This window comes from Serinus canaria, chromosome 5 (assembly GCF_022539315.1).
Source record: "Serinus canaria isolate serCan28SL12 chromosome 5, serCan2020, whole genome shotgun sequence".
Taxonomy (NCBI): domain Eukaryota; kingdom Metazoa; phylum Chordata; class Aves; order Passeriformes; family Fringillidae; genus Serinus; species Serinus canaria.
Window position 1 is genome coordinate 29,231,908 of NC_066319.1, and position 24,144 is coordinate 29,256,051.

General features: G+C 40.5%; 1 protein-coding gene across 4 annotated transcripts in view; it reads right to left on the reverse strand.

Annotated features, from left to right (window-relative positions):
• The window catches only part of RAD51B (RAD51 paralog B), a 390,159-nt gene that overhangs the window by 135,110 nt on the left and 230,905 nt on the right, over positions 1-24,144 (reverse strand). For 3 of the 4 annotated variants that reach the window (XM_030240691.2, XM_009101983.4, XM_018907532.3), the window contains exon 10: positions 22,958-23,036. The exons of the other annotated variant lie outside the window; for it this stretch is intronic. In XM_030240691.2, the coding sequence (XP_030096551.1) occupies positions 22,958-23,036 (79 nt within the window). The remainder of the gene's footprint in view (positions 1-22,957; positions 23,037-24,144) is intronic. 4 annotated transcript variants of the gene reach the window in all.

The window sequence follows — 24,144 nt, forward strand, 5'->3', positions numbered from 1 at the left end:
TTCCAACAATGTATATAAAAAATCAAATTAAAGGACCGTGTTAAAAAATGGTCTATATCATGCAAGTCTGTCTCAAATTGAAGTAGAGATCTCTATAAGCGCCATCTAGGTGCTTATAGAGATCATCCATAACCTTAGGTCATACATAACCTGCCTGATGACCTTTGGCTGATATGTATTGCATTTGTAATGGGGAAATTGCTGTGGAAGGAGCCCTGGTGCCATTTTTCAAGAGCAGACAAGGTTTGCCCTAAATGCAATAATGCTGAGGCAAATTCCATTGCTTTCCCTTCCAGCAGTCCCACTGCCTGCTGCATAAACTCAGTGTTTATGGAAAGTCAGTGAACACCTTGAGGAAGCAGGTGTCCCACCCACCCACAGCAACGGCCTCCGAGTGCGCGGCATTCCTGCCCCATCCAGCACTGGGGCCGTGGCATTCCCAGCAGGGGTCACAGCTCACTCGCTCCCCTGCGCCCAGCACAACGCACCCAGGGCAAAGAGGCTCAGCAGGGAGCTGCTGAGCTCCTGAGAACACTGAGAGAATGGTGTGGTACCTTTGGACCACCACCAGAGCATCAGGTCTTCAGAATACAAGGTGGTATGTAAAAACACTGCTTCACATAAACAGTGGGGAGGGAAAAGCATTGCCAGATATATTCATGAAATGCTAATTTTCCTAGCTTGGGAAAATTCATTCATTACTACAAAGGCATTGCTTTGTAGCATGGTTCAACAGCGCAGAAGGGTGCCTATAGAATTATTTCTAGGTAGTAAGACTTTTATAGGTTCTCTATATAAAAAATGTAATTTTTTTAATATACCAGCTTCAAGTCTAATGTGCAACCCTATGAATGTCTAATCAGTTTTGCTTTCTTCCTCTTCTCACTTTCAAATTCTGGTCTCCTGGACAACCACACAGCAACAGAAGAAATTTCCAGTAGCTCAGGCCATTTTTGCAATTACTTAAGTTGGTTGAAATGACATTATGGTAACATTATCATATATAATAATCAGCTGCAGGGAAAAAGCTTTGGCCTAAATGATCAGTGCTCTTTCAAAAAGAATGATGGAGATTGCTGCTTTTAAATGTCATCTCTGTACAGACCTGTTTTAACTTTCTCCTCCCTGGCCAGAGAGGGACTATATGAGAGAAAGGGGCAGGGCACAGCAGAGCTGTGCTGTGAGATCTCATCCTTCCTCTCGGGTAATTAGGCTGCAGCATGTGCTGTAACTCAGTACCTGTGTTCAGAGCTTACAAGGGAAATGCACAAAGCAAGAAACAGACAGCAGTGGGAATGGCATGCTATGCAACTCTTACAGTGCACATTAATGACTTTAAAGGAAGCAGCTGCCTTTCCACATGCCACTGTGGGCCAAAATAAGCTGCCCATCCCAACGTGAACAACCAAAGTCAGGCACTTTGCCTCTATTCCAGGCCCCTGTAACATGAGCAGTCTATGAGGAGATGGGGCACCACGCTGGATGCTGCACTCAAAATGCCTGTCCTCTCCTTCTGGCACAGAGAGCACCACTGTTCCTTTTTAAAAATCCCCTACTCTTAGCAAGGTTTGTTTTTCTAACTAGTTCCCAGAAATCTCTTGGGCGTTCCAAGCCCAGAAAAGTAATTACTGCATTACTTTGGCCAAAGACACAATATCAACCTTGTTAGACTTGGCCTGTGGAGAGAGCAAAACACCTGCTGCTGCAACATTTATTTGATAAGCTTCATGGTTCACTAACATAAACCTGATCCTGCTGACCTGCAGGAGGATGAAAAGGAGTCAGGGGGAAGGGTGGAGCAGGTAGGCAATCTCATGGCCCTCTGGCCCAGCAGCTTACAACCCTCTCTCCCAGCAAGCTCCCATTTCTCTTTGCTTTCTTGTTTCCTGGTGAGAGCTTCAGAGAATTGGTTTTCCCCCTGCAGTTATGCAGGCAGATGTGGGTAGGGCTAGGATTCCCATGCCTTATGACGGATTAACTGACAAGTGTGGGATCAATACAGGAATTGTTCTAGCTCTGGCTGCATCTGTAGGCTTCCAAAGCAGACAGAATAGCTGCACACACTCTCCTTGGCATGGTGGTGTGTGCACTGAAAGGTTGGATTAATACCAAATCCATTAGTTATCAGCAAGGAGAGAGGGAAAGAAGGGCTGCAAATCAGCCAAATCAGTAGATAAAAGGTTGGGAAGATATAGAAATAGAAAATTTATTTTTATTCTTCAAATGACATAGTTGTCTAGTCTAGTATTAAAAAAAAAAAAAAAAAAAGAAATTGGGGGGTGGGGGGGGGGAAATAAATAAGGTTTTATCCCAAACAGAACCATCTCTTCCTGCTCATACTGCCAAGCAATGTTTGAGGAAAAAAACCACATGCCCAGGGGACTTAGCAGGAAGAAGAAAACAACCTTCCCAACTATGGTGCTCAATATCAGGAAAGAAACTTATTCTTGTCTGCTTCTCAGTCTCATATTTTTCTAGGCAGAGGAAATACAAAACAGACAATCTAGAACAGGTAAAGGACATTTCCATGTAATTTGCTAGCTGTCACACAGGGAAATGTTTGACCTCAGGACAGTATGTTTTCTAGTGTAATTTGTTTATCATTCTTTACCTGAATGACACCTCTGTCAGTGTATGTTGATAGTTTATCTTGGAGATATACAGCGTGATTCACCCTCTTGGGAGACAGTGGGAAGCAGATGGATCACTCTGAATTACATCAGAGCCAGACCAAACTTTTATATGAAACTTGGCAAAAATCTGAAGACTAATCCTCTGAACAAACATGAAGTTGTCTACATGACCATCTTCTATCTTATTTCACCTTCTTCCACTGGCTCAGAACTTCAGGAAATTTATTTCCTGATGGATAAAAAAAACCTGCAAAAATTCAACTAATATGCCACAAGACATTTTCTGGATAGATTCAACCCAAATCAAAGCAAAAAACCTCAAAAGAAAACTTCTTTTGTGGAACCTCAGGCACTGAAATTCAGGTAACGAATGATAAACAAAGTTTTGGACTAGCACCAACATTCTACTTTTGTATTCACCCTTCACAGGGTGAAGGTACAGGACATACAGCATCAAAGCAAAATGCTAAGTAGACCCAGAAAACCAGCATGACTGGATTCTCAGAGCTCTACTCAAAACAGTCAACTATTCTCCAATTTCTGCTTTTATTGACTAGACTGTTTCTCTCTGATCAGTATGAGAAAGAGGTTTTAGAACTAGTAATTCAGGAAAATAAGCAAATAGCCTGATACTATTGGAATACTTTTGTGGAAAGTGCTGCACGAAAGAAGACAGAAAGTGTAAGAGAATTTGACCTGCACTGGGAAGTCTATATTGCTTGGAAGTCTGAGTGTACCAAAGATCTACAAAGTGCTGCCCAGCACAAAAATCTTGAAAGCAATGTACAGTACACCCAGTTAATGGAAAATGCACTAGACTGAGCCGTCTTAGTTTTGTTAAAAACTGATGATGACCAAAGCAAATAACTTCATTCTTCCTCCACCATTATGCTTTAGGCTGTATGGCAATGTTCCCCAACACTCTAAAAGGAAAATGAAAGAGCTCCAAATCCATTGTTCACCAACAGGCAGAAGTGATAAGGAAGAACTCGTGGGCTGTTCTTCAACAGCTGCTAGAGAAACCAGCAGCAAAACTCCTAAGCCAAGAACAATTTTATTTCTTGGAGCTCTCTAAATAATAAAGCCATCTAATTTCAGAAACTATTAGAAAGCATCCCAGGCAAAGTATGGCAATAACTAAAAATATCCTCCAAATGGAATCTCTTTAAAACCCTAATCATATTACAGGATGCATATGTATATTATTCTGCCTTTTATTCTTAAGTGAAGTTTCAGACTGTGAGCACATGTACACCTTGTATAGCAGCTTCTGCCCATAGCTTCCTCAGATTACCACAGATGCAGAGATCCCCAAAGAATATCTGTTTATGGTAAAATACTGGCAGGCTGTTACACTAGTAGGAATAGCTTTAAGGAAAGTTGAACAGTTTGACAGCTGCCAGGGTGAACGACTGGTTATCTGAGAAGTGGAAACCAAGGAGCTTGACCTGACACATCAGCAGAGTACTCTGAAACCACACTAAGTTTGGAGCAGAGGGCAAAGAAGAAACAATGACAGCCACACAGCTCGTACAGAGCGTCCCCAAGAAAGCTCTTGCTTTCTTGCTCGATGCTTACAATGAACACTGCGGCCAAAAGGAACCAAAACCATACAGCAACTTCTTAAAATAAACCTTCCCAGTGGGCCCTTCTTCCTGTCCCGTGGCAGCCACCAGAGCAGAGGAGTGAAACAGTCTGAGTCACGTAAGTGCACGTGTGCTGCTCTGCACAAGAGCTCTGGGTGCCTTGGCACGTGCGGCTGCCCACGCGCTTGTGCAGCCAGCTACAGGACCATGAGAAGAACGTGAAAGCAGGATGTCTCTCCCTCTCTCTCCATTTTCTCCCCTTATGCAGAGAATTTTATGTAGTTGAAAACTGAAAAAAGTTTGAGATATTTCCTCTCTCCAGGTAAAATGTCAGCAAGTATTGCAGGCCCTTCACAGTGCACAGGTGACTAGAGCTCAGCCTGGTAGTAACACATCTCTTCTGCTGTGCCAGATCCCTGGGAACCTCCAGGATCAACTACACCAACTACACCATTTTTTAGGACAGCAAAGGTTCTAATTGGACAGAGTCAGAGTAGAATATCAAGACAAAACTTTTTTAATGGTAACTGAATATTGTGCTCTCAATTTTTCCCTCTCTTTTTCAAAAGTGCATTTCTAGCTTTATGGTTGAGATGACAACTTTTATGTTAGGAATCAAGAGTAAGTAATATAAGTAGGGCAAGTCTGCAAACACACTAAAATAGGTTCTCAAAATTATGTTATAGCATGATGCCTTGAAATGACTGAACCCCATCCTTCTCATAAGTTTTTTGTTTGAACTATCTGGTTTCTTCAGGTTGGAACCAATGAAAGGAAAATACTATGATTTTTGTCTTGGGGTAAAACCTATTGAAACTGGTCACTCTAGCACTGCATTTCCTTTCAACCTAAATAAAGCTACAGTTAAATACTGCTTTGTTTAGTAATTACTAAAAACAAAAGACTACAAAAAGACACAGGCTGTGCAGGGTCTGGACCTCACAAGACAAAGGGAATCATGGGAACAGATGCCATAAATGTGGAGATTAGGGCAATAAGAAATGCAGCTCTGCTTCTAAAAGTGTTGGGGATGAATATGGTACCTTTGTCAAGAGAGGAAGCATATCCTAGCATGTGTAGCTTACAGTAAGCCAATGTTACTCACACAATTTTTACTATATTGAACTACTGTAACTGTTTCTTTGGTAATTTGCTAGCTGTGGAATAGTAAAAGCATAAAACTGTTTATTTTACTTTTTGTTGGGGTGTGTGTGTGAGTGTGTGTGTAAAGAATACCAAAACCAGGTTTCTTCTTACAAAAGTAATCCAAAGCCATCCAAAATTAAGTTTACTCTCTCAGAATACTATTAGATTACTTTGAGCCTTAAAATAAATCTCTGGCCAAGTCCTAGATGCCTAATTACTTCCAGTTATTTCTAAATAAGGTTTCAACCACTTCTGTTGGAGTCATCCATATCTAACAGGTTGGGGTGAGAGGAGAAAGTAATTTGTCTGAGCATTAGACAAATAACAGACTTACTGACAGAATAAAAGCAGAAGAACTAAACAAAGTAATCAAAAAGGACAGCAAACTAATTTGCTTCCAGCAGCATTTGAGGAAGGCCAAGGGAAAAAGTGAAATACCTTACAGTATCCAAAAGCCTTCAGGTTTCTTTATTTCAGCTACATCATGCCTTAAAAGTTTTGGAAAGAAGAAATACAGGCAGGAAATGCTAAGAAAATTTCCAGTACATCAATTCAAACTTGATTTATCCTTAAAAAACCCAGTCTAATTCCTGAAAGCTTTGCAGCAGCTCTGGCCTGTTTACAGAGCACTGTGGCACACAGGAGGTGAATTGGGTGCTGATGGGAGAGGTACAGCATGTGCTTAGGAGAAGGAAGAACTACAGGAGAATCCCATGGAAAGACCATGTCCTGCTCAGCCTAGTCTCCAGATGACCTGTTATAAATGTGAGAAATTATTTGTCAAGCAAAGTAGAAGGGATTCTCTCTGCATTTAGACCTTTGCTTGAACTGACTCATAAAGCAGGAAAGACATGAAAATGCAAAATTCACTTTGGAAAAACTTGCCCAGATAAGGATATACAAGGCTTCCTGGACAACTACACAGTAACTGCATTATATGTATACAGAATGAATCACTGTAGAAATGGAGTGTCCTTCACATAATGCTGAACATTTCAGCATCTCTGTAAATTAGAAGACTGAAAACAGGAGACATGGTGAAATTCTTTTGTCCATTATTACACAAAACCAGCAAGAATTAGCAGTTGAAGCCAGATATCCCCAGATCTTAATCTTAAAACTGTATTTGCTTTGATGTTACTCATTCCTAGGACACATTAATAGAGCAGTGAACAACTAGTGCTGATTGTTGAGGCTTATTAGGCAGTGATAGATTTGGGCCATGCTTTTACTCATTTCCCATAACAAATATTTGCACATGGGACTGAAGCACTGGGAAGCCATACATGCACAGCTATTGTCTCAAGTCAACCCTTCCTTACAAGGCCCAGTTCCACTCCCTTCTCCATCTCAGTCCCTTCATTAATCTCCCCATTTGCCTTCTAGTTTGTTTAGATTACAAGTTATTGTCACTAAATACATGAAAACTGTAACCAAAGACAGTCTGAGCCTAACATAATTAATCAAGCAATTTCCAGCTAATGATTTACTGCTTGCTTCACTTCTCCACCCACTGTCTGGCTTTTTTAGGGCAAAGACATAATTTCTTGCATGTTGCCAGAGGACTACACAGTAATGGGACCAAGAATGCAATAAAAAAGATTCAATGTCAGAGGGAATGAATAGAAGCAATGAGTATTTTCCCTTTAGCAGAGACCAGTACATTGCTACTTCAGTGGCAAAGGCTCCTATGCCCAGAAGAAGCTGAGAACTGCCTTCTGTGAGTGCCATGCCAGTGGAAGCACTTTTGGCCTGACTTGCATGTGTCTGCTATTCTGATTCTTCAATGAGACAATTCACTGTCTGTTTCTGGGGACAGACTGAATGGAGGAGTTAGATCAATTATCTGAGAGTCTTCAGGATACACTCTGACAGATGATGAAAGGACTCTAATATGTAATTGAAATACCCTGTACCAAAATACTCACATTAAACTTTGGCTGATTACACACAGGTCTGAGCTATCTCGGACCTTCAGAACAGGAACTGAGCTGTTTATCAGTGAAAGCCAAACTTCTAAAAAGCTGGCTGCCCACTACAGAGCCTTTGTGTTGGGTAAATTAGCTTCAGGAAGAGAATCAAAATGAATTAAAACCACATGGAGATCCTCTCCCTTTACCCCCCCTTTTCCCCTTTCCTCTTGCTATATGAATCCCCTCACCAGGAGACAGAGGCCAGTTCAGTATAATTTAGTCCAGTGTTTTTGTTTCCTAAAGTCTCAGTCTTGGGCTGAGTCCATTAATAGGCTGCAGCTGATTTTAATCTAGATGAACTCAAGACTTCTCTCTTCTTTGGTTTAAAAAAGATTACAAATTGTGTGTTATATAAATAGAGGGAAAAGGGAAAAAAGAACCAGAATACGTAAAAAAATCTGCTCTCCATTAGCTGACCTGCTGAACAAGACTGTGATTCAAATAAAGATGAGAAATGAGAGATGTAGGGAGAAAAATACACAACTAAAAGCTCTAGTGATACTGCACCAAGACACAGTGGTAAGAGGAGATGCAGTAATGTCTGATAGCTACCATTACCATTGTAACAGCACAGAAGAGATATTAATGGGACTCCAAAAGCAACAAACCAGATGCCTCAAAGACTGTCCTGATAGCTGGCAGCAGCCCCTCCCTGTTTAACATAAAATCACTTCGATAGGCAATTATGACCCTTTTGTATCTCAGGTCTCTCTGCTAGCTAGGGTGGAATAAGTTGGTCTCAGATCAGCTCCTTGTAGATACTTTAGAGTGTGAAAGAATGCCATGATACTCACATAGACTGATTCAAAATTTCTAAATAGAGGTGCTGACACTAGAGAGAGTTGTCTTGTATCAGTGCTGACAATTTTGGGTGGGAAGGGGCTGGGCTTTTTTTTTTTTTTTTTAATGCTAGCTTGAATTCTCTGCCTAGTGCCACTCTGGAACTCTACATGCTGGATGGCTCAAGACTGCATGAATCCATGATTTTCAAATAATTGCTATAGACTACAAATATGACACTCATTTTTACTGATGCTCAATCTCAGTGCTGGTGTGTTCAAGGTCTCCACTTAGAAGACACTCATGAACAGCTCATAGACAACTGCTCCATTTAAAAATGGCCACTGCAGCTGAGCAGCAAAGCCAAACACAAAGGCACAAGGAACAGCACTGGAGTAGAATGTAACTACTCAGAGTACCCTACAGACAGGTGGCTCCTGGTGGAGAGCAACAGGATGGCTACCATTTGGAAAAACAAGAGTTACAGAAATCTCTGTCACAGACTTCTGTTATTTAACTCCAGCTGAAAAATATAGATAAAAAACTGTATTCAATCCATAAGAAAAATTAAATGTTTTTTGTAGCCTATGAGCAAAATGTTAAGTGAGCTGTACTTGCAAAAAAAAAAAAGGTCCCAAAGAAGCTGGAGTCTCAATGTCATTATGATAACTTAAAAAATCACAAAATAGCATTTGATTCCACAGGTTCCATTTCAGAAGTCCAGAAATGTTTTTCTCTGCTTGTTAATGCTCTCCTTTTTGGGTATTGCACACATCTGTTTAACACAAAGAGGGTTTATAAAGAGAGTATAAAGTAAAAATCACAGCTTTGCCCTAAGAAGGAAACAAAATAGAAGTAGTAAAAGTGTTAGTAAATCAATAATAGATAGTAGATATAGAGAAACAGATGTCCAGATGACACTAGTAAGAGGAATCACATAGTTCTATCAGATTTACCTAAATACAACCCCTCCTAATAAGTTTCAATTGCAATGATAAACGTGCCTGGATTAAACCCAGTAATTTTTCATTCCTTGCTAATGGGGCAAATGTAACTTGGAAGGAGTCTGTATGCAATCACTGGAGGTTTTATTTGTATACCTTTTCTGGAAGTTGACTATGACTATATTTGATTGCATGTGGGTGGCTGTGGGACAGGCAGACAGCTGGGTGAAAAACTATGACAAAAGAAATCTTGTCCCATTTCCTGCCTGTGCTTCATTCACTAATGAGCACTGCTCTGGGTCATTCTCAAGATTTCTTCATCTGTTGTTGTCTCGTCTGCAAAGGGGCACCCCGGCAGTGGAGCTGTTGTCAGCTTGTCTTGAGAGTTTATTCTGCTGCCCCTCACCCTTGCAGCTGTGTGGGATTTTAAGTGCCTGGCTGTAAACAACTCCATATTTTGTGCTTCTTTTTGCATGATTTGAAGGCCAGTCTAAGGCCAGATGTGTTTGCTGGTGTAATCTGTTTCTCATTTCTTCTGATAAATGCATATCTCAACAACGAATAATAAAGTGAAATCAGGATTTATCTTCAGTTGTCTTCTTCAGTTTGATTTCTTTTGGAAAGAAAATGTTAATAAAACATAGCTAAGTCCTCAGTCTCTCTTTTCTTCCTGGAGTGCTTGAAATGTTCACTGAACATATCCCTACAAATAAACAACCAGGCTGGAGAATCTGATGCTATTATATTCCTGCTGCAGCAACCAATATCCCTTTTGCTAGCTTGTGGAAACAAAACCATTTTGCTTCTTTAAAAAACAGTTTTTCGCTAATGCTGTGTCATCTGTTCTTGTTCCTCTTGTCAGACCAGTTAACTTGATTTTTCCCGGTAACAGGTTTACTCTTTTTAACAGGATTCTTTTATAAAAGGCTTCTATCTGTGCACAGGCAGGATTCAGCCTTCTCCTACAGCAAACAGTTCTGTTACCAAGCCTAATCCATTGGTGAGGAAATTTATTAGAGGATGCACGTAAGGACTGCACCTCTCTCCTCATGTCTAGGGTTCAGTAAGTCTCCATCCAAGGAAAAGGAAGAAATCATACCAAATTTCATTGTATCAAAGTGCTGTCTTTTGATTTGTGTTGTAAAATAGCATTGCATTTGCTTTCCCCGTCCAAACAGGTATAAAGGTGAGGCAGTGGGAAGGGGAACCCTAACCCCTAACCCTAGGCAGTAAAGGCAGCCTTAGGCTAAGGCTGGTTCCAAGGAAAAAGCTGTGGAGGAAGCCATGCAACAGCTTAGCCTATCCCTGGCCACTAATGACCTGCAAGACATGTACTGCTGGAGTGCAACACAGAGCTCCACTGACCATGATCCTCCTCTTCTTTCCAGTTAGATCATGGCCTTATCCACTGCCACCCCTCATATCTATTATAATGGGACCCTTACTCTGAATTAAAACCACTGATTAAGTCTGTCAATGATACTGCTCCAACAGAAAGCAATTCCATCAGGCACGGCTTTGATAGAAGGCTTCAAATCCTCTTGAATCGGCTACATGGTTTTTACATCCTCTGCAAGTGGAAATTATTATAGATAGATATGGATGGTCATAAAAACACTTTATATAAAGAAAGTCATAGGGTTGTACTTTACCCAAGAAGACTTTCAGACAAATGCTCTAGTTCCACCCCAAAGGAGATGCCAAGCCCTCTAAGAGGGAGAGGAAACCCTTTCCACAGCGCTAGGCAGTTCTAATTATAGATGCACCAAACCAGCACCTTTAATCGAAAATAGTTGTTCCCTGACAGTACTCAGGAGCTCATCTATCGTCTTCAGCCACACTAATGAATGTTAGTTATTTACTCAGCCTTGCTAGTTCTGTTCAGAAAAGAGTTCACAAAAAACCTAAGTAAATTTTATTTCTTCCATGCCTCTTCAGATGTATTTTAACACCCAAGTACAAAAACTGTAACTGTATACATAAGCCACCATGACTGGCCTAACTGAAGACAACTGTTTAAACTGGCAAAGACACAATTTATTCTATTAAAACCACTCATGATGATATGTGAGAAGGAAAGAATTCCTTTTAGCTTTTAAGAAACAAATAATTTCTAGGGATAGTAATTAGGAAAACAAACACAAAACATTTGTATTTGTAAACTGAGTATACTTGCTGTGCCCTGACTAAAATGTGCTAAATCTAATCTTGGAATTTTTTTCTTTAAAGAACCTCCACACTTCAAGATGCCAGTAACATAAGAAAACTAGGTACAGGCAGAATCATTCCCCCACTGGCCCATCTGGATTTTCAGCATTTTACTGAGCTTTCATATCTATTATGTGAAATGAAAACCAACCTGTTTTTAGAAGGCTACTTTGGTGAGTGGTTTGAATTAATTTTATTTCTTAATTTAATTTCTCAGGACATTCAGAGCCTTTTTTCCATTTTTTTGTGTTGAACTTAGTGGGTTTTCAGAGCCACAATACCAACAATGCAATATTGTATTTATTTCTTCCTGTATCTAACATGCTTTTACACACAAACCGATCATACCTCAAATATCTAATCTGAGCCTCAAATAGCTAATTCTCCTGCCTTTAATGGTATACAGTTGACTTACTATGACACCTTAAAGAACATTTCTTACACTTGACCTCTCAGTAGTTTCACGGGATTCTCCCTACTCCTCTTTGCATTCTTACCAAATGATTCCCTATGAGAAATCACCCAGCCCTCAGATCACTTGCATTAAACAAAAGAAGGCTATTTTATCTAAGTAATGTTCTTTCTCTGTCTACAGTAATGTTGGTAGAACTTTCACAAAACATACTGCTGTGAGAAGAATTAGATTTCAGATTTATGGAAACAGACTCTCACATAAATGTGTGGAAGTGTCATTTTGTACATCATGGGCCATGGTAACCTTGAATTAACATGAAATCAATGCAAGGGTGCACCCTGAATAGGAGACAAAGCTGATATTTATTTGTGGGCTGCTTTTATTGTCTGTCCAGAAATTTCAAAGCATCATATACAAGGAATGAACACTATATAACAGAATCAAAATATGCACCTACATTTTTCAAACACCCCAGCACCACAGCATTGCCTTTAATGGGATACAAATCTGTTTCTCCAGTGTTTCTTGGTATGCAGAGGTACTATATGGACTAGACAAAGCCAGAGTAGAACTAACACACAGCAAGCTAATCAGAATTTCATTATTGCAGGGGTATCTTTAAATTGTAACCTGAGGTTAGCTGATGACACAGCCGTTGCCTGAGTCATCTGAAAATCTGAAACAATGGCTCTGAGCAGGGTAAACTTTATCACTAATCTGACAGTGTGTCATCCTCATGACTTGAAAGATGGGGAGAGGGACAGCAGGAATTGTGCCACTTCAGCAGACAAACCCAGGGGCGGAGCAGGAACAGAAGCACACAGTAAACCTGACTCAGTCTCTAGCAGACACATTCAGCAACACGACTGAACTTTAGACTCAGGACACTGGTGCCTGTCACATTCAATAAGGAAACGGCATCTCTTACTGCTCCTATGGTGAGCAACAACACAGAAGAAGAATGGCAGAGAAGCAGCAAAGCAGAAGTACCAGGGTTTAAACCCAGGTTTTTAAAACCTCATGTGACCTAAATAAATACTAGCACTGCCATACCTGATTTGGGGCTGTCATGAAAGGGAAGCCTAGAGAAACAGTGTCCGCCCTTAACCTCCTGAACTATCAATTTTCCTCATCTAATACTGCAGAAAGGTTATGTTGCAGTGCCCTGTGCTTCCTCACATTTAAAGTTAGGGTAGCCAAGGGCAACAAAGACTCCTTCCTCTCCAGCCTGATAGCAGAGCTCTTCCTTCCTTTTGTTCACATGAAGAACAAACACTGAGTTGAACAATAACAGTGGATGCTTCATTATGATGCTCTCTTGGGCACCCAGCCCTGGCTAGCATTATCTTACCCCTTGGTTTTGTTTTAAAGGAAACTGTGAATGGTCTTTTCAATTGCTGCTGTTTCAAGATCAACATTACCTCTACTTCCTCTGTTTTCAAGTTTCCTTATTTTACCAACAATATGTGGCACTATGAAAAACAAAAACAAAACAAAACAAAAAAAGACACCCAACGAACTGAGAAAGTTTCTAGTCTGAGGCAAGCAGTAACAGAAGGCCAGTTAAATGAGCTTTCCCTCTAAATTAATGCCACACTGCTGGCTGCAGCCCTCAGTGGGCCAGCTCTCTTATCCCTTCTGCCAGAAGAGGCCTTGAATTTGCAAATTCAGTTTGTGTATTAAGTTTCCCTGTACCCTTAAGTGACAGAGCAGTAAATGGTATCTTTCCTGAGTCCAGGCAGCTGGGACCAGCTTGAGGGACACCTTATTCCTTTTGTGCTCAGATGTGACAGTGGAATTTAGTTCATTCTACACCAGAGCAATCAGGGCTTGCTCTGACTTTTATCCATTACTTACAAACCTTTCCTAGGGCACAACAAGTCTTCCAAATGAAAATCAAACTGTGACTCAGGGGGCTGCCCATCCTTGGTACTGCTAGCCAAATTGGACCACTTGGCTAAAAAAACTTGTTTCTCAAGGAAAAGAAAGTATTCTGGATGAATGAAAGTTCATCTAAGTTCTGTTAAACTCAAATAAAGCTCCATCCAGTGTTACTCAGCTGGAAGAACTGCAGTGATGAAGCAAGGCAACAGAATTGAAGGGGAAGGAAGGCTGAAAGGCAAAGAAGAAACAACATACCTTTGAGCTGTGCTGTGCTCTGTGTGAGGCCCTGCCTCTGTATCCCACATGAAGGTGGCCAGGATCATATAACATAACGATCAAAGTTATGCTTTCACCATCCTGATTTAGTGCTTTTGCCTTTTACTACTGCATTCAAATACATTGGCTTGATTTTCAAAGGTAACGAGCACCTACAGGTCCCACTCCTTTGGTGACAGCTGCAGCTCTAAAAATCAGTTTAAGATAGTTTGCATATCGAGAAGAACCAAAGGAAAATAAAAGGCCTATTGTGCAGATATGAAGAGTTTAAACACTACTGATTGGTGGTCTGTGAGTCCCTTCCCTTTTCAAATGAATTTCACTTCATGTTTTGTTTGGTTTTCCTGTTGATGCATCCTGCACCCTCCAGTGCTAAGCTGGTGGGATCCCACATACTTTTCCTGGCATGTGGTGTTTAAAATAAGAGACCTCAGCAATCGGATATCCTCAGCGTTTCCAGCTATTGAACAAAATCATGAGTGCTGTGATCCAATTTCAGAGCAGAAGAGGAAAGATATAGAGTAATATTCTCCCTGTGCTGGTATGGGGCAGACAAAAGAAAACTAAGCAAACAGGATGTTCTGCTCCTCTGTGGACTTCAGCAAATGCCACAGCAGACAGGATATGGTCTAGCTCACAGCTAGGAGTCACAGCTGCAATGTATGTGCCTGGCTGCCCAATACCTTGTTTTGGGTAATTCACTCACAGCACAAATGTAGCATGAAGAAAAGTAAAAGATGTGGTGTGCAGTTTCCACCTGTCATGTCTCAAGACTGCATTCCTCCATCAGGCATATGCAGTCTGAAGGAGGAATGTGATATTTATATATGCTACTAAGAAAAAATCTCATCCCATCCCTAAATTCACTCAGAAGATCTTCACCAATGCAACACTTGGTGTTCACAACTTTGGATTTCAGTCTGCTTATTCTAAGCCTATCCACTGAATAGTAAGGCATATTTCAGCTGAGGCCTCTACAACAGCACACAGCACCCAGTTCAGACTGTTCAGACCCTAATATTCCCCAGCATTTTCTAGAAATGTCACTCCTCCCATCTCAGCTGCTGCTTCTGGGAAGTGCACCTTCATAGAGCATTGGGAGAGTATGGCAGAAGGTTTGTGTAGTTGAAAAACTGGACGTTTACATGAAAATGAGATTCAGTGAACAATTAAAGTAAAATCTTTTCAACAACATCCTTTGTTGAACTGTTAATTGCAGCATCATTTGCCTTTGCTTCCTCTTCACCCCTGCAGGCTTGTGCTGCCTTGCCTATGTGCCCTAAGGCAGACCCTCTAGGGTTATTCAGGTGGCAAACCAAGGGACAGCCTGGGCTGGTACACCACACTCTAGCAAACTGCTGACTAACCTTGTGGCTTCTCTTATCTCTGTAATGCTTCTTTAACTCTATCTGGCCCTGAAATTTAATCTCCAAAGTTTTTTAGGGGTCTTCACAGAACTGAATGACAAATGACCAGGTTTGGTGTCATTACAACATAAACACTGAGGAGCAGTGCTAAAGTTCAAAGGAACATTGCAAAAAATACTTTACAGAAACAGCCCAACATTATGAATTTTAGGGCATGACTGTAATGAGAAAAAGCATTTAAAGTAAACCATTGTTTGCTGAGAGGGTCTATCACATGTGCCTGTTTCTAAGAAAGTGCTGTATATTCCTATTCCATCTTATCAAGATAAATTTAAGATTATATGAGAAGATAATTTATATCTGTGCCAGGGCAAGTCAACACATCAGATGCAGAGATACACGAAGTTGTTCAGGATGTGCTAATTCTCAAAACAGAGAGAAAGTTTCAAAGAAAAACAGCACTGGGGTCAAAAACAGTGGAAGCCCTATTTGTAAAGTGTTATCCCTGAGCTAGTAAACCTCTCCTCAGGCAAAGTTTCCTAGTTTTGATGAGGTGCTTTTCAAGTGTGCTTGCCTACACAGACTTGCACTCTGGAGACTTCCAGAGTTTAGACTGTACGTAACTCTTGGATCTCCTCAGCAGAGGCAACAATAAAGTGTCCAGCATTTCTCTTTGGAAAACAGGCTGAACACTTAGGGATTTTACCAGATTTTAGTAATACATTAATTCGAATAGCTAAAGAAAAGATGTATATATTACAAAGGGTAAGTAATTTGGGTCATAGTCTTCTATTGCTAATTATATTTTCACAAGATCAAATGACATCAGTGATGGCTTCACCAAACATGTTAGTGGGGGAAGCCAGTACAGACATAACCTTTGAGGATAGCAAAAGAAACTTAGTTGTGCCTACATGAGAAAAGAAAAAATCACTGAGACTTAACTGTCTTTTACCATCATAAGCTGCACAGAAAAGCATGAGCCTTTACTCTGGCTGGAAAACAAGTTTATTTAGCTTCCTACTCATGAATGTGTTCACTTAAGAAAATTAAGTCCATTTTAGGTACATTTGACCTTATTTTACAAATCTGTAGCTTGAAAGATGTGACATCTACATTAAATCCAGGCAGTTACTAGCAAAGTCCTAGTCTTCCATGACAATGTTCAGTTCCCAGAACAATATATTGTCACAAATCACAGACACTACCTCTAATCAACAGACAATTACACTCCTTATGTTAAAAGCCTTTTGGAAAAAAGGCCATTTGCTTTAGCACTATGCTGAAAACCCAGGGGAGCAGCCCACTTTGATCAGGAATTCATTACAGAGAGCCTGGTAAGGAGAAGATTTCTCTGAAGTGAGATCATTTTGTCCCAGGAAGCCTATGCCAGCCTTGAAAAGAGGGGAACAGACTTACACTCTTCAGCTCATTGTTTTAACAACACTGGATTAAAAGAAATTAGTTTTGATTTGCACTTGTATAAATGAGAACAGATTTGGCACACTGCTTGCACTAAAACTTTTTTTCGTCTTACATTTAGTACAACTTCAGACAAATTAAATGCTAGCACTCCAGTTGCAATCTAGTAAAGCACTAAGGAACATGTTTGGCTTTAAGTGCAAGACAGCAGTACTGTATCTTCAGTATCTTTACACAAAGTTTTAGAAATAAGCAGGAAATTCAAAACATTGTCCTAAACTGGATTTATGCAGCATAATATCCTCACACAAGTTAAGCTCACAGGAACAAGCATGGCCAGAAACTTTATCAATCTACTGCCTATCTACTATGCCACTATGTCAAAGGTCATGTTTGCAGAGAGAAACATTTAATTTTATTACAGTTTATTTGGTTTCTACTGGATCTAAACCCAAGATGCCTCTAGTCTTCCTTCATCATTAAAAAGTTTTCTTTCCATGTCTCATCATAAACATTTTTAGTTGGTTTTGCATCTGTGCTCTGTTTCTCTGCCCTCCTTCATTTGACAGCTGTGGAGTTTGGCAGTGCTTCATTTGACAGCAAGGCTTTGGCAGTGCTGCTGCAGAGCAGTAGAGCAATTCCCACAAACCCATCTAATGAGAACACCCTCACCCAAGCAAACACCGTTCCTGGGCCAGGTTTGGTAACCCACTCCTCAAAATGCCATGAATTGCCTGAACAAAAGGACATTTTCATTGATGTCAGCTATATCTGTATGGGTGATGTTGCTGGCATTGGGACGATGGCAGTCTTATTTTTTCTCATTCCTCACTCCCAGGATGGACTTAACCTACAAATTGAAGTACTTCTTTGCTCTCATTATTCCAAACCTGTTAGAAATAGCATGAGACTTTCAGCGTCCTGTGGGGAATACAGCAAAAACGGTTCCACCCCACAGAGATCCTAACAATGATCAGTTCATCTTTATCCCTCCAATAGGCTTGGAAATCACCAGTGGCACTGCAAATCTTTTACCATCTCAATAGCAATGCACAACTCTATTCCCATTAATCTGTCTTCCACCCATTCACACATCAAGTACAACCCTGCTTCATTTTACAGATTATATCCATGTTGCTCCAGACAAAGGTCACTTTATAGTTACAGTTCTTCAATTGAATAAAAGCTTTTGATGCAGTAAATCATTGTCTTTCACTGTTCAAACCCACACAATACAATACAAATAATGCTGCCCTTTCTTTCAGAATTCCTTTTCTACCTCACTACTTGTTTCTTTACAAAATAAAATGAGGCACTTTTCACTTGCTTCAGCCAAAGAAATTAGTTATAGCACTTTGGAGACAGTTTGCCATGCTGCACTACAAACCCAGACCCTATGCTATTTAGAGATCAAAATGAGCCTCTTTCATTACCTTAGTGACAAATGAAACATAATGTACCAAGGTTTCCCCAGATTTAGCTGTTACTAGATCATTTCCTTTACTACTGTGGAACTTAAGACACTCTCTTCCAAGTGCCACATTCTTTTGTTTCTACATATAATAAGTTACCTGCCTCAATAGGACATTACATGCAAGGTGAGCATGTTTGTGTTCAGACAGGTTGTGTGCACTGAAAAAGAGGACAGCAGAAAGGGTGGATTAATAAACTAATTATCCAGTCCTATGGCACAACCCCCAAACTCTTCCCTTTAACAATACAAGGTATTCGGTTCTTTCTTTGAGTAGCAAGGGAAGCCACTCAGCAGGAGACAGGAAATTTTGAGGTTAAATTCATAGACAGTTATACCTTTCAAAAAGGAAGAGTAAAACATAGCAAGATAAATCATTATGCCAAGTACACTCATGAAAAATGGCAACCATTTAACAGCAACACTGCTCTTTTTAGCACTGAAGGTCATTACAAAACTGAGGCCAAAAGCTGAAGGCAGACAAATTCTAATCTGGAATACAGAACAAGGGTTTTGCAGCAAGGTAGCTAAAACTTGAAAACACCATCAAGGCAAACAAGGAACTCACATTTCTTTATGTCTGCAAGTAATAGTGATTACTTTTCTAGAAGAAATGATTCAGTGCAACAAAGTTATCAGGTACCTGAAGGAAACGTGTATAATACATGGGCGGTCAGTTTGGATGAACGGATAATTCTATCCATCTTTAAACCCTATGAAACTGAAAATATATCATTACTCAAAAGCACGTCCTAGCTCACTAATATAATTTGCCTTATGTTTTCAGTGCTTCTGAGTTTTTCCATGAAGAGCAATGTTAATCACTTAGTTAAAGCATTGAGTCCCAACAGACTCTTCAGCTGGCAAACAGCCACCGTGTCCCCGACTCCTTTCGCAGCAGTGTCCTCTCGGTAACAGAAGGCATTTGCTTAAGTAACACGGAATGGAACTTCCACAAACAGCTGAGCTGTTGGTAGGTAACAGCTAGGCTTGTTGCCTACTTGTATTTATACCCCAGAACACTGCTGCTTTTAAAGCTAGACTTGGATGGTCACCCACAGCATACAGCTTCAAATCAGTTTCATTCAGCCTATCTTTTTCGCATATGTGTGCACAAAGCTAAGTAGCATCCTCTAGTTCAGCTGGCCTAACCCAGTATGTGCTACATTCAATTTCAATGAATCTACAATTAGGCAAAAGCAGCTGAAAATTTCTTCTGTTATCCCAGAACAGAATTACCAGCTAGCAATTTCCAATCAAAACAGAAATTATATCATAGCCAAGGAAAAAATAATCTTACAACTTGTACTCTTAATTAAGTAGATCTGGAGCTCTTTTAATTTTACTCTTCTTTTTAACGGTATGACTTCACTCCCTGCAACCGGTTGAAACAGGGAATCTGTTTCAACTGGTATTGAAACAGGGAAGCAGCAGCAAGTTCTTAGAACAGCAAACACAAGCTGACAGTAAAACTTCCAATATTTTGCAGTGCTTGATCCAGGTTTCTTCCTTTTTGTATAAGATCTCTACAAAATAGAGATTGGCTTTCAGAATGGATTCTGCACTCACAATTCAGGTTCATCAAAGAATGACACTGGCAGAACATAACATGACATTGCATTGCAATGTAAAGGCAAACTGAAGGTATTTTTGGGGTTGCAGTCCCCTCCCCTTATAGCACAGAGCAATTTGAAGCAATGAAGGAAGGAGGCTGAAGACTTTTCTTTGCTACATTTCTGACTGTCCAATCTTGCTTTTCAATCATCACATTTCATTTCTCTAGTCTGGAAGTGGAAATAAAAGAGTGAGCACACAAATGGATTCTCTTCATCCCTGAACACTTCAGATTTACAAAATCAAAGAAGTTTTCTCCAAGGGACTCTTGGGCAGCCTGGAGATCTCCTCTGACAATAAAAGAGAAGCAGTTCTGCCTTCACTAGGGTCTCCTCCAAAAATTTCTGTGCTTGCATTGAGGCCATGAGATGCACAGATACCAGGGAAACAGAGCAGCAATTTACATTGACAAAGAGGATTTTGATACACTCCTCCAAATGGGGCAGCATTACCATCTTAATAGCCTTTTGCTCTCAGCCCTCTTCCTGAGGACGCTGGAGACTTTTGCAAATGGAGAACAGTTCCGCTTCCCATTTTAACTGCAACAATAGCAGAAGGGCTCCTTAAACTGCATCAAATAGCAGTCTGTGAAATCCCTAACTAGCCACACTGCCTCTCCTGCCGTTTTATTATCCTCCAGCCCACAGAACAAAGCGAGTGGGGAGCTCCTCCTATTTTTTTTTTTACCCTATTCCACACATCCTAATCCCTCAGAGGTGGCAATGGAAATTGCTTGTGGAACTGTTAAATCACACTTTCACTTTGTCTTTCATTCCCCATTCACCCTCGCTAATCAGGGAGCTTCCAGCCACATTTTCCGATATCAATTTGTTTATGGCCTATCGGTTAATGGTCCCGGGATGGCACCCCCTGAGTGAAAAGAAAGAATCCTGGGCACTTCAGCCAGCTGCTGCTTCTCACCAGTTCCCACATCCACCCACTTGTTCCCATCAGCCACCCTCAATGTGCTCACCTCCTGACACCAAGGGAATTAAACTACAAAGCCTGACTGGGAGAGGTGCCTTTGGGAGCAGGCTGGGGACAGATCCCACTGGTCAGCGCTGCGTGGTGTCCCTCCAGCAGCCACAGGCTGGCCCACGGCTCGGTGCCTGACTGCCATCTTACCTTGCATCCAGCTTCCCTTTGGAAAGAAGCACCAAGTACAACTCTCAGAAAAACTCTAGCCTCTCTTGAACAAGGCAGCCTGGTGCCGCTTTCTGCATCTTATCCAAACCAGACATTTCCTGGTGATTTGCTCACTTCCTGTTTCCACAGAAATAATGATCACTGGAATGCGGGATGAGACCATGAAATCAGTGAGATGGTTCATGTGTAAGTGCCTACAAGTCTCTGTAAGAGAGTCTGGGGCACATTATTAGGGGAACCATACCCTTCTTTGCTACCCATCTTGGAGAAAAATATCTAAAATAGAAACATAAATATGTAGTCAGAAAGTAATAAAAGGCTCACACAGAGAAGACATTCTCATTGCCTTTCAAAATGCACAAAGAATGCCTGATATGAAGACATCAATTACTTAAAGAAATCCAAACTGGTATTTTATCTGTTTGTAGAAAAATGGCAAATGATGTTTTAAATGTATAGCCCAGAAACATACAGGTATAGGGAAAAGAGCAATTGTCACACTTTTAATCCAGTGATATCCTCCTATCAGAGTGCTGCTCCATCATTATGTGTAACCAGGCCTATTTGTTCTTTAAAGGTGTGGTTCAGGCCTGGGAAAGCTACATTCATGGCTCACAGAAAAGAGCTGAAAAAATTAATATTGTCTCTGAACAAATTCTCTCTGTTTCTGAAATAGGAAAACTTTCTTTCCCAATGTTTCACTACATTAGTGCCTGAGGACAGAGCAGGAAATTGTCTGCCTTTTAAAATGATGACCAGAAACATCTATGTAATTCAAGATATCCAAGATAGAAAAGTAGCTTATCATCTGCCCCATACTGAAACAAAACACATCAAGACCAACTCTTGGAAGTCACCTCTGTTTAAACCTATAAAAATTGTTTCTAGTTCCTGCAGACTTTTAGAATTACTGGTACCAAATAAAGCAGATCAAGTGCCCAAAATGCTATCTAAAAATATACTGAAAGTGATATCCAAAGGCTTAGGAAATGCTGTATAGACACCTCCCTCCTCATTACAATTATGTAGCTGTATCAAATAGAAGCAAAAATGCACCATAAAACATTTTAATTTCATTTGTTTTCTGAAATTTTGCATCACCTGAGTTGTAAGCATATTGAGTCACTAGGAAATAGAAATATGTCATTAGTCTGATACAGCCTGTTTGGATGTGACAAATGTGCAATCAGAGGGAGAACTGTTCACATCCCTTAAAATGCCCATAGTGCCTCATGGGATCAGTGATTCTCCATCACTGGAAACTGAGAACCAGCTATACTCACTTGTCTCACTGCCCTGGCTGCATATCATAGTGTCCTCCCTGAACAGAAAATGACAGGCACTGACTAGTTTATTCAGTCTGTTAAACTGATGCAGTGATAAGAAGCCAGGCTGCAAATCAAAAGACATCAACTAAACAAAATTGATCTATGAAGTTTGTCAAAATTAAGGATGTTTGTTGGGATAAATGGGAAAAGAAGGGAAGAGTTGAAATTCCCTCTTTGCTGTGTCTAAAAGTACATGATTCAGGACACAACCATGATGAAACCTAGTTCCCTGTCAGCATGGTACTAATATCCAGCTTTTCAGCATAACAATTCATATCCTAGAGAATTTGAGGATAATTTAAGACCATTGGGCATTAGCAATAAAATGAACACAAAAATAGAAAACAGATATTCATTTCCTGTACTGTTACTGATGCCAAGCCATTTGCTAAAGAAGAACCATTCATTAACACAGGTTATAAATGATAGATGGGTATGTTTCTCCTGAAGAAACCTATCCCATAGGACCCCATGTTGCCCAAACCATTCCACTTTACCTTGGAGAAAAACAGGGAGCCCTGGTTAATAATTTCAGTGCCCATTTCTAGATCCATGGAAAAATGCAAGAACTAATTTAGTGTAATCCAAGAAAAAACAGTGAATTCAGCAGAATGCTCCCCTTGTTAACCAGAATGTTTAAATGTGTGGGGTTTTATTTAATTCAGTATAAACAGCCCCATTTTCAATAATAGTTGTTGTTGTCTGCATTCAGTCTGCCTAAAATACTAATTGAAAAGGCAAAACAAGCAATGCTCTGGTCTTACCCTGAAGAACCAAGCCTGATTTCTCAATGGTGTAGAAAAAAGTGGAGAATGGAGCAACAGGGGATTTAGCAACCAGGAGCTGCAAAGCAAATATATGATGTAAGTATGCATCTTTATAACATATTGATCAAAGCTCAAATCTGCAAAACCATCTCACTAGATTTAACTTGCAGAAGTAGTAAAGCACACTTCAGGAATAACATGTAGTTATTGATCTACCTTATCACTTCTAAGTAGTTGAGATATTCTCATATACACATATAGATCATGCTGCAATTTTAAAAGGATTTACAGGTCCTAAAAAAACACCCTTATGAAAGCAGTACATTTTGTTTGTCTTACTGGCATCCTGTTAAGCTTAACCATTCCTGCTGGTTCAGGCTTTTGCACTCCAAGACAATTTGGGACAAAACTGCTACTGCCATATACAAGGAACTTTTAATTGCCATTCCACAGACATGCCCCCTTGGCTTCTCCAAGAACTCCACCCACTGTCTTTTCCCTGCCCCTGGAAGCAGCATGTCCACTCGTGTGTCATCACACTGGGGATGGTAACATGCCATTGCAAGTATCTGGATGTCCTCTACTGCAAAATGGGTAATGACCATGCCAAGCTTTATTCAAGGATCTTGTCCTTGAAATATCAAAATAGGAACTGCAATTCCCTCGGGGTGGGTGTATAGTGCAATTGAATTTAGCTTGGTGTTGGGGTGACAGCAGAAATACACCCAGTTCCTTGGCTCCACTGGGGTAGAACCATCCTCTGTGGAAGACGAGCCTGCAGCAGAACTGGAGACAGAAATGGGCAGAGTAGGGAATGTGGGACCTGCAGGGGGCAAATTCACACAAATGTGCCCAGCTCTATTGCTTGCCTGTTTGATTTTTGCTCATTGCCAAGGACTGTTCCTCCACAGCTTGCCTAGTCACCTTCATGAAAGTGACATTTTTATACCATCAAACAAGGACATGATACTGTGAATACTTTGTGAATACTCCAAGTAGGAAACCTGCTGTAGTAGCACTTTCCCCTCTTCCATGTTAATTAGCATTCTCTCTGGGATTATCTTCTGGAGAAAAGGGTGGAGAGTCACATCCCACATGCCTGATGCACTCTAACAAAACCTGAGTTCCCTTGCCTGTCATTATCACAGATTAAGCTGAGCTGGAAGGGATGCACAAGGTTCATC